Here is a 16,156-nt window from a genome sequence, read left to right on the forward strand (position 1 = left end):
CCTGTGCTCGCGTCGTATCTACTAGCATTCTGTATCAGTTAATTATCACTGCAAACAACCTGCCCACACAGTGGCTCAAAACAGCCATAACTGATTACTTGTCGCAACCCTACGAACTGAGCAGGCAGTTCCTCTCCTCGTCTCACTCGGGCAGTTGCCGTCAGAGCTGGAATGCCTGGGCCATCCAAGTCGATCCCACTCACTGTCTGGCCGTGGGCGCTGGCCGCCGCCCAGGGCGCCTCAGTCCCTCCCCAGACCTCTCACCCCCGGGAGGCCTGCCTGACTCCCTTATATGGTGTTCTCAAGGCAGCCTTTTAAGATGGCAAGAGTGAAACCTGCAAGGCCTCCAAAGGCCGAGATTCTAGAACGCAGCTCTTCTGCCACGTTCTGTTGGTTAAACCAAGTCACAGGCCTCATCAGATTCAAAGGGACCAAAGAGGAATCGATTCCTCTTCTGGGTGGGAGAAGTGGCAAAGGATTTTTGGCCATTTTTAAAACTTGGATTTTTAAGGGGGGCAGGGAGAGAGAGAGAGAAAGAGAAACATGGATGTGAAAGGGTTGCCTCCCGCACACAACCTTCTGGTGTATGAGACGACACTCCAGACAACTGAGCCGCACCCGCCAGGGCTCGGCAATTTTTAATCTTCCACATGTTCTGCTCGCCAAAGCAAATGATGGCCGAGCCCTGGGTGTAGGGTGGGGCAGTGCACTCCGCCCATAGTGCAGGGGAGTGAATAGTTGCCAGGCAGTAACCCAGACTCTAACAGTAACCCAGACTCTAACAGTAACCCAGACTCTAACAGTAACCCAGACTCTAACGGTAACCCAGACTCCAACAGTAACCCAGACTCCATCAGTAACCCAGACTCCATCAGTAACCCAGACTCTAACAGTAACCCAGACTCTAACGGTAACCCAGACTCTTAACAGTAACCCAGACTCCAACGGTAACCCAGACTCTAACGGTAACCCAGACTCTAACAGTAACCCAGACTCCAACAGTAACCCAGACTCTTAACAGTAACCCAGACTCTAACGGTAACCCAGACTCTAACGGTAACCCAGACTCCAACAGTAACCCAGACTCCGACAGTAACCCAGACTCCAACAGTAACCCAGACTCCAACAGTAACCCAGACTCCGACAGTAACCCAGACTCTAACAGTAACCCAGACTCCATCAGTAACCCAGACTCTAACGGTAACCCAGACTCTAACAGTAACCCAGACTCCATCAGTAACCCAGACTCCGACAGTAACCCAGACTCTAACAGTAACCCAGACTCCAACAGTAACCCAGACTCTAACAGTAACCCAGACTCCAACAGTAACCCAGACTCCAACAGTAACCCAGACTCTAACAGTAACCCAGACTCTAAAGGTAACCCAGACTCCGACAGTAACCCAGACTCTAACAGTAACCCAGACTCCAACAGTAACCCAGACTCCAACAGTAACCCAGACTCTAACAGTAACCCAGACTCTAACATTAACCCAGACTCTAACGGTAACCCAGACTCTAACAGTAACCCAGACTCTAACAGTAACCCAGACTCTAACGGTAACCCAGACTCTAAGAGTAACCCAGACTCTAAGAGTAACCCAGACTCTAACAGTAACCCAGACTCTAACAGTAACCCAGACTCCGACAGTAACCCAGACTCCAACAGTAACCCAGACTCTTAACAGTAACCCAGACTCCGACAGTAACCCAGACTCCGACAGTAACCCAGACTCCAACAGTAACCCAGACTCTTAACAGTAACCCAGACTCCGACAGTAACCCAGACTCCGACAGTAACCCAGACTCCAACAGTAACCCAGACTCTTAACAGTAACCCAGACTCCGACAGTAACCCAGACTCTAACAGTAACCCAGACTCCAACAGTAACCCAGACTCTAACCGTAACCCAGACTCTGACATTAACCCAGACTCTAACGGTAACCCAGACTCCGACATTAACCCAGACTCTAACAGTAACCCAGACTCCGACAGTAACCCAGACTCCAACAGTAACCCAGACTCTAACAGTAACCCAGACTCCGACATTAACCCAGACTCTAACGGTAACCCAGACTCCGACATTAACCCAGACTCTAACAGTAACCCAGACTCCAACAGTAACCCAGACTCTAACAGTAACCCAGACTCCAACAGTAACCCAGACTCTGACAGTAACCCAGACTCTAACGGTAACCCAGACTCCATCAGTAACCCAGACTCTAACAGTAACCCAGACTCCAACAGTAACCCAGACTCCAACAGTAACCCAGACTCTAACGGTAACCCAGACTCTAACAGTAACCCAGACTCCAACGGTAACCCAGACTCTAACAGTAACCCAGACTCTAACAGTAACCCAGACTCCAACAGTAACCCAGACTCTAACAGTAACCCAGACTCTAACAGTAACCCAGACTCTAACAGTAACCCAGACTCCGACAGTAACCCAGACTCTAACAGTAACCCAGACTCCAACAGTAACCCAGACTCTAACAGTAACCCAGACTCTAACGGTAACCCAGACTCTAACAGTAACCCAGACTCTAACAGTAACCCAGACTCCAACAGTAACCCAGACTCTAACAGTAACCCAGACTCTAACAGTAACCCAGACTCTAACAGTAACCCAGACTCCGACAGTAACCCAGACTCTAACAGTAACCCAGACTCCAACAGTAACCCAGACTCTAACAGTAACCCAGACTCCGACATTAACCCAGACTCCGACATTAACCCAGACTCCGACAGTAACCCAGACTCTAACGGTAACCCAGACTCTAACGGTAACCCAGACTCCGACAGTAACCCAGACTCCAACAGTAACCCAGACTCCAACAGTAACCCAGACTCCAACAGTAACCCAGACTCTAACAGTAACCCAGACTCCGACATTAACCCAGACTCTAACAGTAACCCAGACTCCGACATTAACCCAGACTCTAACAGTAACCCAGACTCTAACCGTAACCCAGACTCCAACAGTAACCCAGACTCCGACAGTAACCCAGACTCTAACGGTAACCCAGACTCTAACAGTAACCCAGACTCCAACAGTAACCCAGACTCTAACAGTAACCCAGACTCCAACGGTAACCCAGACTCTAACGGTAACCCAGACTCCAACAGTAACCCAGACTCTAACGGTAACCCAGACTCTAACAGTAACCCAGACTCCAACAGTAACCCAGACTCCGACATTAACCCAGACTCATATTGGGGAAAGGAAAGCATGGGCTTTGCTGTCAGCTGAGACCTGGTTCTCAGTCCTGCCTCTGGGTAGCCTGGGTTAGGCAAGGACACAGCCTCCCTGGACATCCATCTCTCCATGTGCAGCAAGAAATTAATGTCCCCGCTGGGCAGTGGCAAAGGCCAGAGAGCAGGAGGTCAGGCAGGCACCCCAGGCTGGGTCCTGGTCAACACATCCTCTAACAGCCTTCAGGCTGAGGTCCCTGCAGGCCCAGGGGTGGCTGCAGACTCCCCTTGCTCTCTAAAGCTGCTCCCCCTGCCCCCGGGGGAGGCTCTTGAAAAGTTGTCATTCTCTGTGCTGTCATCATTTTGCTCCTTTCCTAGTCATCTTTCCCCCAGCCCATGCAGCAGACCATCTGCCAGGCTCCTCATTACCGGGAGCGACGTGCTCTTATTAATAGGACCGATTCTCAATTTAGAGGAGAAAGGCCTGTCTTTGGCTGCAATTAGCATAAATTACATGTTAACTTCAGGTCGGTAATGCAGGCCAAATCTTCAGTTCCCCTGCGGATCAAGCTGAATCCATTACCATTTTCCATTTGGCTGTGGCAACCGGAAGTGAGGCTGGAAGCTGGGGGAGGGAGGCAGGTGGCCCCTGGGTGGCAGGGCTGGTTCGAGAGACACTGAGATGTCCCTGCACCTCAGTTTTCGGGGATGGTTCCCAAAGCAGCTGCCTTCCTGCCTCTCTCCTGGTCGCTGCTCCCTCCCCTGCATCTTCACAGCCCGCCGGAAAGAACTGGGGCTTTGGTGTTAGGCGGACCTGGATTTGGGGCCTGACCGGCTGTGGGACCAGGGGGAGGTCATTTAACCTCTCTGAACCTCAGCTTCCTCATCTGAACATGGACTTAGAACACTCGAAGGCTCGTGGGGAGGTTGAAATGAGACGATGAGGATGAAAGTACCCGCCCTGATTTGGGCACACTCAGTAACCGTTTCTTCCTCCAAACTCCTCTGAGGACCTACTGTGCACAGGGAACCCTGGTGAGTGCCATGTAGGTAGAGGAGCTTGCCATTTTGTGGCCACTTTCCAGCCCCGGGGTTAGACCCTGAACTCTGTGTTTGCGGGATCTGCCTCTGCCCCCGCCCCCCCCCCCCCATCTCCCTGGCCCCCGCGTGCGTTCTAAATGCTCAGGAAGGTAGAGGAGCTTGCCTTTGGGTGAGGGCATCAGGCCTGTGCTGATGAGCTCATGAGCCAGCGTCAGATTCACTGCGTGCCAGGCTGTATGCGAAGCACCTCCAGCAGGATCTCAATATCATAGCAACCCTGGGGGCTGTTCTCCTGGCTTCGCGGATGAGAAACTGCGGCCCCCGGGTATCCTAAGTGCCAGAGCCAGGACTCGACCCCAGGACATCTGGCCCCAGAGCCCTCACTTCTAACCACAAGCTCTTCTTTGCAGAAGACCTAGACCTTGAATGATGGGCGGGTCATCCAGCGGAGTAGAGGGAAGGACGTTCCGGAGGGTCGGTCAGCAGGGCCAAGGCGGGCTTCTCCCGAGTGTCTGGGAGCATTAAGTCCAGTGTCTCTGTAGCCCATGAAAGGGGACGGAGGTGGAACGGTGGGAAATGGTGAGGGCAGGAACCTGGCACAAGGTCTCAAATGCCTAGCTAAGGAGTCCGACTGGTTAGTTAGACAGTGTGATGCCTGAATTGAGGAGTAAATGAGTAGTCGTTGGGCGGGTTCTGTGGGTGGAGGAGCTGGAGGGAGGTCGGCCCCAGCAGTCTGTAGTCCAGCCACGAATGCACACTCACACTCACACACTCAGGTACACATGGCAGCACCTTAGCCAACCCAGGGGCCTCCACCCCCTTCCCCCACACTATTCTCTAGATCAAGTGCAGACTTCCCAGCATGACCTCCAGGCCCCGCTCATGAGCTGCCTTCCAGCACCATCGCCCACCACTCTCCACCTCACACTGGCTCGACTTTCCCATCTCCCCCTACCACCCCTCACAGCTTGGAGGCTAGAAGTACACCTCGAGTGCGTCAGGCCTGAGGATGCTTGGGTGAGAGCCCCAGCGACTGGTGGTCCCCAGGAGCCCAGGAGCTTGGCTAAGGGGTCCCCTCCCCACAGAGGCAGCAATGATACCCAGCCTGTTACCCACCACAGGACCGGAGCTGAGGCCTGTGCAGCTGAGCCCAGCCTAGCAGGGAGCAGGCCCTGGGCAGATCCCGGCCCAAGCTCTGAGCTCGGTGGCTGGCGATTGGCTCTAGACTGTGCTCAGGGCCCAGAAACGATGACCTCCTGAAAATGCCTTGAAATGCAGAGCTGCCCACAACTAGTCGTGACTATAATAATAGTGCCAGCAGGGGTAGCAACAGCTGCCATTGCAAGGGCCCAGCTCTCTGCCTGGATTTGCTCAGGGATTTACGTGCACTTTCTTCAACCCTCCCAACAACCCCATTTTTCAGATGAGGAGAGTGAGATGGAGGGGAAGGAGGAGCAGCTTGTCTGAGAACTAAGATTTATCCAGAACTCCTATTTATGTTGTTCTTGGGGCCCGCTCCTTGTTGGGTGTTGTCAAAGCAGTATCTCAGATCAGGCCTTCCAAACAGAGAGCTGTTCAAAGTCAAATTCACTCCATTGGCTCATCTTCGTTAAGCACCTACTGTGTGCCAGGCGCCATGCCGGGCTGTGGGGAGGTGGCTGTGGACAAGCCAGCACGGAGGTCCTCACGGAGCTCACTGTGCAGTCTGTTGAGATAACCTGCCGCCCCTGAGACATGAGTTGGGGTCTTGCAGAATGGCTCTGGGCTCGGAAGTGACGTGTGTCCATCGTCTGAGAAGCGCCTGGCACATAGCAGGTGCTCAGTAAAGGGAGCCCTTGCTGTTCTCCATTCCCAGTTCTGGGGCAGCCACCTGGCTGAGGTCCTTAACCCGAGTGCCCTGTCCTCAGGTGGAGACCACCATCTCCACCGCTTCCAGCCCGTACGTGTTCCGTGTAGGAGCCAGGAGTCAAAGGAAGCCAGCCCCACGGGGCGTGGTCAGACGTCAGCGAGGCTGCCAGGCTGCCTCTGCCCCTCCCACGTGTCCAGGCAGGCGGTCTGGGTTGGCAGAGGGGCATCGGGGGCTGGACCTCGCTCGCTGTGTATCATCCTGGAGATGCACGAGGCAGCTTCGGAGCTCCCTCCCTCTGTTCCTCCGGTTCTCAGAGCAGCCTTGCCACGGATTCAGATGCGCCCGGGCTGGGTGGGAAGGACTGGCTCCCAGGGGGAGTCGCTTGCCTTCTGGATGAGCACTTGAATGCTCGGTGTGGCTGAGGAATCGTCTCTTCAGACAGAAAGAGAGCCTGCTTGCTTCGTTCTGTCATCCTCTTGCCAGCTGTCACTGGGCACTTACTGTGTGTCAGGCACAGCTAGATACTTCGCGTGCCTTATTGATTTAATCCGCACAATAATCCTAGGAGGTTGTCACTGTCCCCATTTTACACATGAGGAAACTGAGGCTTACAGAGATAGAGTCACTGGCCCAACCTTCTAGCGACCCAGGACACTTGGGCCACCCCACTTCCGGGCTGCCCAGCAGGCATGATCAGCCAGCACACGCACACCCGTGCAATGATCCTGCCCACTCAAAACCAAGACAAAAGCACACCTGTCATGTGTGTGCGTTTGGACAGGACATGAACGTAGCCAGAACGCCCAGAGATGAGCAGGCACTTCTGACAATGGCCCACCTGCCAGCCAGCAGGGTGGGCGTGCTTTGGGAGTGACTGACCCTCTGACCGAGGGTATTTCTGGCCCCAGCAGGTGGCAAGGGCAGGGGTGGCAGCGCCTGATGCCAAGAAGAGCCGCTCTCCAAGTCTCACTGAGCGACCCCGGGCCCCAGATCACAGTGGGCTGCTCATTTTTCTATGCATTTGCTTTACAAAGGTTTCAAAAATTAACTAGTTGGGAAGTGAGCTCAATTCAAACGGACTCGTGGTTGCTGGCTGGGCCAGCCAATGGCCACATGAACCAAGAAATCGGTTCTTCCTTGGCTGACGTATGCATCTGCTCTCCTCTTCATGCCCGGAGGATTTGGAGGGAGTGAACTGGAGGCATTGCACATTGTCTCTGCCCGGGGCCCTGTCCACCCAGTCAGAGAGACATCCTGAGATGAGTCAGCTTGCCTGTCGGTATATCCACTCAGCAAACAAAACCCGCGGGGCTGCTGAACCCTGGGCGCCAGCGCCCATTAATTAGGTCAGTCCTGGCTCCCCCACCCCTTCTCCACCTGTAAGCTGCCTCCATTGAATCCTCCCCCTGTGTCTTCAAGATGCACAGGTCGCCAAAACCGGTTTGGCTCAGTGGATAGAGCGTCGGTCTGCGGACTGAAAGGTCCCAGGTTCGATTCCGGTCAAGGGCATGTACCTTGGTTGCGGGCACATCCCCGGTGGGGGGTGTGCAGGAGGCAGCTGGTCGATGTTTCTCTCTCATCGATGTTTCTAGCTCTCTATCCCTCTCCCTTCCTCTCTGTGGAAAATCAATAAAAATATATTTAAAAAAAAAAAAAAAGATGCACAGGCCCGTGGCAATCAGTTGAGAGTCAGGAGCTGAATGAAGAAACACAGGACCTGGGATCTAGACGCCTGAGTTCAAGTCCAGGCTCTGCGAGTTGCTGTCTGGGTGCCCTTAGGCAGGTCACGTCACCTCTGTGGCTCAGGCTAGTTAGTCAAAGGGGACACTGATGCCTCTCGCGAGGGTTCTGGGACTTGAGTGCTTATTGAACACTTACCACAGTGCACCAGGCACTAAGCTACACTAAGCATTTTGCATATTTTCCCCCCTTGGTGTACTAAGAGCCCTAAGATGTGGGTCCTGTTTTACCAATGAAGAGGTTGAGGGGAGGGACGTGTCCATTTCCTTCCCCCTGTGTCTCCAGCACCTGGTAAGGGACTTGGCACAATGATGTACGTGTGGGGGACCGCATCGCTGGCCCATCAATATAGTGGAAGTGACAGCACAGTGCTTGGCACATGGGAGACCCTCATTAAACGAGGGCTCCTTTCTTCCTCTCTCCGTTACTTTATCCAGAGGATTCATCCAAGGCCGTGACACCGCGTCTCAGCTCGCTACACACAGGACCGTCTTCAGTCGACCGTGCTCCCGGGGAGGACGGAGTTAGCAGGATTTAGCATTCGTTTGCTGCTTTCATCTACACGAATGGGGTGTTTCCAGGAAGCTTGGCCAGGGATTGTGCCAACTGCCTTGGAGGGCGTTTGCTTCCTCTCGGGGATGCAGACGCCCTTGGTGTGGGCCAGGGAGGCCGCTGGCACCCTGACGGAGCGCTGCGGGCTGCAGTACCCCGGGGACCAGCATGTCCCCAGGTCTGGTCCGAGGCTTTTCAGAAACATGAGTTTATCCATTCTGCACCCAGAGCTGATCAGAGCCCCATTATGCAAATTCACAAACCGAATGCCGATTCTTTTAGGTCCACCCATAATCGCCACGCGGCAGATGGAGCAGATGTTCGTGCTCGCTGCCCACGTGCCTGGGGACACAGTACGTGCCAGAGTTTTGGTGGCGAGCACAGGGATAGAGAGGGAATGGTGTCCAGGGACATTTCTCTTCCTGATGACCATCCCAGACTCCTGGACAGACCCCTCTCTTGTGACCATGCTGTCTCCTCCCCTCCTGGCCTGCCCCTCATTCAGAATTATGTAGAAGCAAGTCCTGTGCATGAGACTTGGTCCATAATAACTGAAGAATCTGGACTGTGGGTTTTCAAACAGGGAAGGAAACCCTCAAGTCTCATTAATTGACATGTTAATTAACCATCTCAGTTCCTGGAGTTCTGTAATGGAAACTGGGTTGCTTGTCCTTGTATCTAGGATGTCCATGAGCATCAAGCCTGCTTAGCCGGTATTGTCCAAACTGTTCTGTTAGAAAGTTGCCAGGCCTGTTGTGCAGAAGAGAAGATAGAAACCCTCCTGCCTGGGGGTCAGTGCATAGACCACACTTTGTGTTTTAATGTCAGGGCCTCAGTTTTGGGGGCCCTGTCCCTGCCACCCCAGGACAGGATGTCCCTGTGTAAACTCTGACCTTTTAAGTCTGTAGTATATTCTTTTTTTTTTCCAATTTTTTTTATTAAGGTATTATATGTGTATTCTTCATTATTCTTGATTTCCTCTGTCTTTTGTTCACTCATTTATTCACACCTCCACTCATTCATTCATTCATTCATTCATTCATACAAAGCCACATCTCCTTCCTCAAAGGATTGGCAGGACTTCTCAGGAAATACAGCCACGAAAGCAACAACTTGTGGGTACATATAAAACATCACAACCAGAAAAAAGACAAATCTGAATGGGACACACAAACCAGTTGAGAGGCTCAGATACAGGGGAGCAGGGCCTGGATCTGAATTCCAGCTCCACTACTTACAAGCTGAACGAACAGGCGCATGCTTAGTCCCTAGGCCTCAGTCTCCTCACCTGTGAAATGGGTCTAGCAATATTTCTTCAGAGGACGATTAAGAGGATTAAGTGGGATAGTATATGTAAAGCACTTAGCAGAAAGGCTGACTCACTGTAGGCACTTAGTAACCACTATTTTTGTCCCTGCTAGGGTTATTAAGGTATTTTCTCCTGTGATTACCCCGTTGCTGTAATTGAGCTGTGAATTTAGCTAGTAGCTTCCTAGCAATCAAAGCAGAACAGAAGGCCCGTGAGGGCACACGGAGGTGCCAGCTGCACAGGTAGCATTTCCCTGACTTCCTCTGCCGGAGAGTTGCACCCTCTTTAGGAGCTGAGCGCTCAGGTTCAGGCTTACTCAGCCGCCAGAGCCTCAGACATCTCTGCCTCTGGCTGGCCAGCAAGGTCAGGGCTGGGCTTGCAGACCTGGGACAGGGAGGGGAGTGTCCTGGTGGGGAAGAATCTCTCCAGGAAGCTGCCTGGTTGTCAGGAGGCTTGTAGCAGGGGCTTCCTCAGAAACTGAGCTTAGAGATCGCGGCCTCTTCAGCTTTGGGGAGCACTGGGGGAGACTGAATTAGGCGGCAGGTCCCAAGTTGCATTTTCATTTGGGTGATTTTACATTTTGGAGTTCAGCTGTTGCTAGAGATTGAGGCTTCGAACCTGGGTCACAGGCTCAGAGAGCAATGGGAAGTGGGGTTAGTCCATCTGCCACATTGCCCTGCAGAAATTCATGGAGAAGAGCTGCTCATCTCCAAAATAAAGAACCGTCGTTCCAACAGGGGGAGGAGAGGAGGAAGCTGATGTTTGTTGAAAACCTACTATGTGCTGGAGAAGGACAGACTCCATCTTGATCTTTTTCCCAGGCACGGTGGAAGGTGTGGGCCTTGTTACCCCTGGAAGCAGGTGTTATATTTTCTGTTTTTACGGATGGAGAATCAGAAGCCCAGAGAGGTGAGGTGACTTGTCCAAGGGCCTTCATCACAAGGCCTAGACACTAAGCCTTTCCTCCAGGTGGCAGGGGAGGCTTTGGGTTGGGGCGGGGGTAAGCCTTGAAGAACTAGTAGCCTTGAGAGGCTGTGAGGGAGGCAGGAGGCCTTGGAGCCCAGGCTTGGTGAGAGCAAAGACCCAGAGGCAGGAAGGTGAATGGTGTGGGAAGGCAGGCCACCTGAGCCAGGGTTTCTGCTAGGACGTTGGGAGAAGGAAGGTTGGGATGAACACGGTTCTCTGAACGTAGGGGCTCGATCGGTCAGACAAAAAGCAGAGATGGACGCAGGCTCTGACTTGAGTCTTCAGTTTTAACTTTCACTCGATATAATTATTTATCCATTAGCAGCCGACTTCTGCTGAGCACCTACTATGTGCCAGGACCTGTGCAGAGTACAGAGGGGGCAGAGGTCAGCCAGATTTCTTCCCCACTTGGGACTTCAGATAGAAGGAGACCTCCCTTCTGAACACAGTCCGTACCCTGTCCTGCAGCCGTCTCCTGCCTGAGGCTGCACCTACCCACTGAAGTCCTTTCCTCTCACACCCCACTTCCCCAAGTCTGGGGTCTCCAGCCCCCAGTGTGGCCCCATCTTGGATCCCCTATAACAGGGTTTGTCGAACTGCACCAAACAAAGCCAGCTGATTGAGTTCCCTTCGTTTCGGGCCCTTCACATGTAGTGGCTGCATTTACCGTCACAGCCAGCCAGGGAGAGAGGGACACTTGTCCCTGGTTCTCAGGAGAGCAGCCTCAGCTCTCGGGGGATCTGTTCTCCATCACACAGCCCGTACGCCACAGAGCTGGGTGGGCCCGGGCCTGTCTGACTCCCTCACCAGTGGTCTCTACCCTGCCCCGGCGAGACCCTTTCACGTTATAGCTCAGTGGTTACCCCGCTTGCCCAGGCTGCACAGCTAGTTAAAGGCAGGGACAGCCAGGTTCAGTCTCATGGCTCATCTCAGAGGCCCCAGGGAGCCGTGGGCGATCTGGGTGTGGTCAGCCCACCCCTTGGCAGGGCACTCTAGACCTCTCTAACTGGAATGGCATTCCAGGAAGCTCCCATACCTGCCCATAGAGACACCGGGAGTTTTTGTGGTCGCCACAGCGCCACCTTGTGGTGACTTTTGGGGGCACACATTACACAGAAGAAGGGGCTCTTCCAAGCCCAGCACTAGGTGGGTTTGGGACACAAGCTGGCTGGGGCGAGTCTACTGACTGCCTTCCATCGAGGGCTTGTGCAAAACTGAGCAGCTGCTCCTGCTTCCGGAGAGATGTCTGTGCCGCCCACTTATATCCTCTGGCTCACATTTTAGGCACCAAAAGCACAAAGAGGGGGAAGAACTGATATTTACCCGGTACCTGCTGTGCCAGGTGTTTCTAGGAATCATCCCACGGAACCTTCCCGACAGCCCTGGAAGGCTTCCCTTTCTCCCAGGGACTCCTGGGCCGTTTTCCAGATGAGGATATGGACAGGTGCATTCTGGCCCGGCTCCCACGGCAGGCGGCATCGGGCTGGCATCGGACCACTGCTCAGTGTCATCAGAGCAGAAGCTCTGCCCAGCTCAGCGTGACTGGACTTTCAGGCAGCAGCTGCCCAACATGTGCTGTTATTTGAGTGACCTTTTTCTTTTCCTCGATGACAATCAGGAGGGACTGATCTGGCCAAACATTTCTTATAAGAAAGGACAACGAAATAATAATTTGTCTTTTTAGTGACAAGTCACGGTGTCTTAAAATGACCTGAACACTAAAAAAAACAGTCACATCGCTCTTTTTTTTTTTTTTAAGGTGGACAGGAACTCAGATGAGGTTGTTTTTGAGAATTTTACAATGTGCCAGCCGTCACTGGGAGGCCCCTGTCGTGTGGCAGACTCAGGTGGAGAAATCAGTGACCAAGGTCATGGTCCTGAGGCCGGTTTCCCTGCTGGAGACCTGGCCTCAGGACCAAGGAGGTCCACGGACACACACGCATGCTCACAGGGACATCCTGGGACACAGGCTGCAGCCCGGCTCCGCAGTCAGGACTCCGCAGTGTGTGTGGCAGGGCTGCTCATGCCCGGAGGCGGTGCATTGACCGTACAGGCGGACTACTCCCAGCAGCGTTATCAGTGCTCTAAACCCTGACGGTTCCTACCAGCAATCGCTGCTGGGCCGTCTGTTTCAGAATTGGAATGAACAGTTGCAAAGCTTAGGAGTGGGTAAGAGGAAGCCACCACAGGGAAATCTTATTTTTGTACCTAGGTCCATTCAAGTTAAGTAAATTACCAGTTGAAATAGGACCACCTTTGCAAGCAGCTGTGCGGCCAGAAAGCAAACCTGGCATGTGGTCCAGGGAACATCAGAAGGTGACTGGCCTCAGACTGGCTGCACTCTGACCAGTGCTGTGGGCACCAGGACGCTGCGACCATCCTCAGGATGGCAGTAACCACTGGATTTACAGCCAGGTTTCCCCAGCACGGCCACCCTCATACAGCCTCACGGTGTCTATTACCATCAGTGTTCCTGGTTATATATCAGCTCATCATCTTGACTTAAATAAATTTATTTTACATGGAAACATTATCTCAAATGGAAATTCAGTATTATTTGTCATGAATGAAAAGAATCTATAATAATAAAAGTATAACATGCTAATTAGACCAGACAGCCAAATGACCTTCTGGACATCATTCCAGATGTCCTTCCGGATGAAGCCACGGCAGCAGGAGCCAAGGCAGAGGCAGTTAGGGGCAATCAGGCAGGCAGGTGAGCAGTTAGGGGCGATCAGGCAGGCAGGCGGAGTAGTTAGGGGTGATCAGGCAGGCAGGTGAGCAGTTAGGGGAGATCAGGCAGGCATGCAGAGTGGTTAGGGGCGATCAGGCAGGCAGGCAGAGTGGTTAGGGGCAATCAGGTAGGTAGGCAGGCGAGCGGTTAGGAGCCAGCAGTCCCGGATTGCGAGAGGGATGCCCGACTGCTGGTTTAGGCCCAAGCCCACAGGGATCCCTGCAGAATTGGGCCTAAACCGGCAGCTGGACATCCCCCGAGGGGTCCTAGAGAGCGAGAGGGTGCAGGCCGGGCTGAGGGACCCCCCCCCCTCCATGCATGAATTTCGTGCACCAGGCCTCTAGTTATACAACAATGCTATTGAGATCTAGCATAATGCTGTCACCTGCCAAAAGCTCTGAGCCTGATACCTGAACCTTTTCTTTAAAAAGGGAATTTAACAGCCTGGCTGGTTGTGGCTCAGTGGTTGAGCATTGACCTACGAACCTGGAAGTCACAGTTCAATTCCCGGTCAGGGCACATGCCTGGGTTATGGGCTCGATCCCCAGTGTGGGGTGTGCAGGAGGTAGCCAATCAGTGATTCTCTCTCATCATTGATGTTTCTCTCTCCCTTCCCCTCTAAAATCAACAAAAATGTATTTTAAGAAATAAATAAAAGGGAAGTTAACAAATAATGGAGCTAAACCAGAAGCTTCTGCAGTGGCAATAACGGACTAAATTGCCTGGAAATTCTTCCATTACAAATACTCCCGAAATGCTAGGTAAGCTCTAGCAAATATCCCTTTAAATGCTTGGCTGAGCTCCCCAAAAGTAAGGAAATGACCAGAGGTGAGAAACAAGGAGGAAACAGAAGCCAGAGCAGTAGGCATGTCCCCGACTGGGGCGGGAATATCTCCTTGGGAATTCAGAGACCCAGGGCCAGGCCTCACTGGATTAGGGTTCAAATTAAAACTACCTGCATGATCCAGGAATCCTGAGTCAAAAAAGCTGACACCATCTTACGCTGGAGAAAACAGGCCCTCTACCCAGGCTACCAGATTCCCGTCTGTGAATACGTGAGCGGCTTTAAAGATGAGTTCAGAATCTAGACTTACTTTAAAACACACAAGGGGAAAACTGTCATGCAGAGTCTCAGAAACAAGCATCAGGATTAGACCCTCCAAAAAAGTGTTTACAATTATTAAAGACATAAATTAAAACGTTGAAAATAAGTGGAAAGAACAAAGCACTAAAAAAAGAACAGGAAATTTTGAATGCATAAACAAGCAGAACAACAAATTAATGTTTCTCCGTTTTCTCCCTCCCTCTCTAAAATCAATCAATCAAAAAAAATAATCTATGTACAAAGCACTTAACCTATCTTGAAGCAAGCTATAATGAAGATGATAATAAAGAAGGAGGATTAAGAAATAGAATTCCAGCCCTGACCGGTTTGGCTCAGTGGATAGAGCGTCGGCCTTAGGACTCAAGGGTCCTAGGTTCAATTCCGATCAAGGGCATGTACCTTGGTTTTGGGCACATCCCCAGTGGGGGGAGGGGGTGCAGGAGGCAGCTGATCAATGTTTCTAACTCTTTATCCCTCTCCCTTCCTCTCTGTAAAAAATCAATAATATATATTTTAAAAAAAGAAAGAAAGAAATAGAATCCCAGCCCTGGCCGGGTGGTCCAGTTGGTTGGAGCATCGTCCCGTACACCAAAAAAGGTTGCAGGTTCAATCCCCAGTCAGGGCATTAACCTAGGTTGCAGGTTTGACCCCCTGTTGGCTCTCATATAGGAGGCAACCAGTCTATGTTTCGCTCTTGTGCTCGCTCTCACTCTCCCCCTTCCTCTCTCTCTAAAATCAGTAAACATATCCTCAGATGACTATTTTAACCTTTTGCACTCGGATGTCGAGTGTGACTCCACATGGTTAGCATTAGAATAAAGGAGTCGAGAAAAAAGCAAGCGAGTGCAAAGGGTTAAAAACTGAAAAGAAATAGATAGCCCTAACTGGTTTGGCTCAGTGGATAGAGCGTCGGCCTGCGGACTCAAGGGTCCCAGGTTCAATTCCGGTTAAGGGCATGTACCTTGGTTGCGGGCACATCCCCAGTGGGGGGTGTGCAGGAGGCAGCTGATAGATGTTTCTCTCATCGATGTTTCTAACTCTCTCTCCCTCTCCCTTCCTCTCTGTAAAAAAATCAATAAATTTTTAAAAAATGAAAGAAATAGAATTCCAGCCCTGGCTGGGTAGCTCAGCTGGTTGGAGCGTCGTCCCAATGCACCAAGGTTATGGGCTCCATCTCCGGTCAGGGCACAGGCAGGAGGCAGCCAGTGAGGGCATGAATGAGTGGAGCAGCAGATCCATGTTTTCCCCCTTCCCCACCCTCCTTTAAGATCAATAGATGGAAATTGGGGTGGGATGGGGGGGAACAACGTTTAAAAAAAAAAAAAAGAATTCCGGAACTTTGTTTTTGTTTTGTTTCGTTTCGTTTTGTTTCATAAAAGCCTTTACAGCAAGAGCTCTGTCCAGTTTCCTTCCTAGCCCCTGTGAATTTAGGCCAGCATTCCTGCCCAGGACATTTGCAAGATAAAACCAGGGCAAAGCTTGCTGATCCGCCATCTGCGGTGGAGTTGCCGCCAAGATGCAGATTTTCGTGAAAACCCTCACGGGGAAGACCATCACTCTCGAGGTTGAACCCTCAGGTGCGATAGAAAATGTAAAAGCCAAGATCCAGGCGAAGGAAGGAATTCCTCCTCATCAGCAAAGGCTGGTCCTTGCTGGCAGGCAGC

The 16,156-nt window shown here is 52.2% G+C and overlaps 1 protein-coding gene across 7 annotated transcripts in view; it reads left to right on the top strand.

Annotated features, from left to right (window-relative positions):
- TMCO4 (transmembrane and coiled-coil domains 4) overlaps nucleotides 1–16,156 on the top strand; it is a 71,975-nt gene that overhangs the window by 37,478 nt on the left and 18,341 nt on the right. The window contains exon 14 of one of the 7 annotated variants that reach the window (XM_079777999.1): nucleotides 10,509–13,135. The exons of 5 other annotated variants lie outside the window; for them this stretch is intronic. In XM_079777999.1, coding sequence (XP_079634125.1) covers nucleotides 10,509–10,600 — 92 coding nt within the window. In that variant the 3' untranslated portion in view covers nucleotides 10,601–13,135. Of the gene's footprint in view, nucleotides 1–8,263; nucleotides 10,475–10,508; nucleotides 13,136–16,156 lie in introns of those variants that run through there. One more of the 7 variants, XM_079777998.1, reaches the window with a different exon arrangement.

The sequence above is a fragment of the Cnephaeus nilssonii genome (assembly GCF_951640355.1).
Source record: "Cnephaeus nilssonii genome assembly, chromosome: 7".
Taxonomy (NCBI): domain Eukaryota; kingdom Metazoa; phylum Chordata; class Mammalia; order Chiroptera; family Vespertilionidae; genus Cnephaeus; species Cnephaeus nilssonii.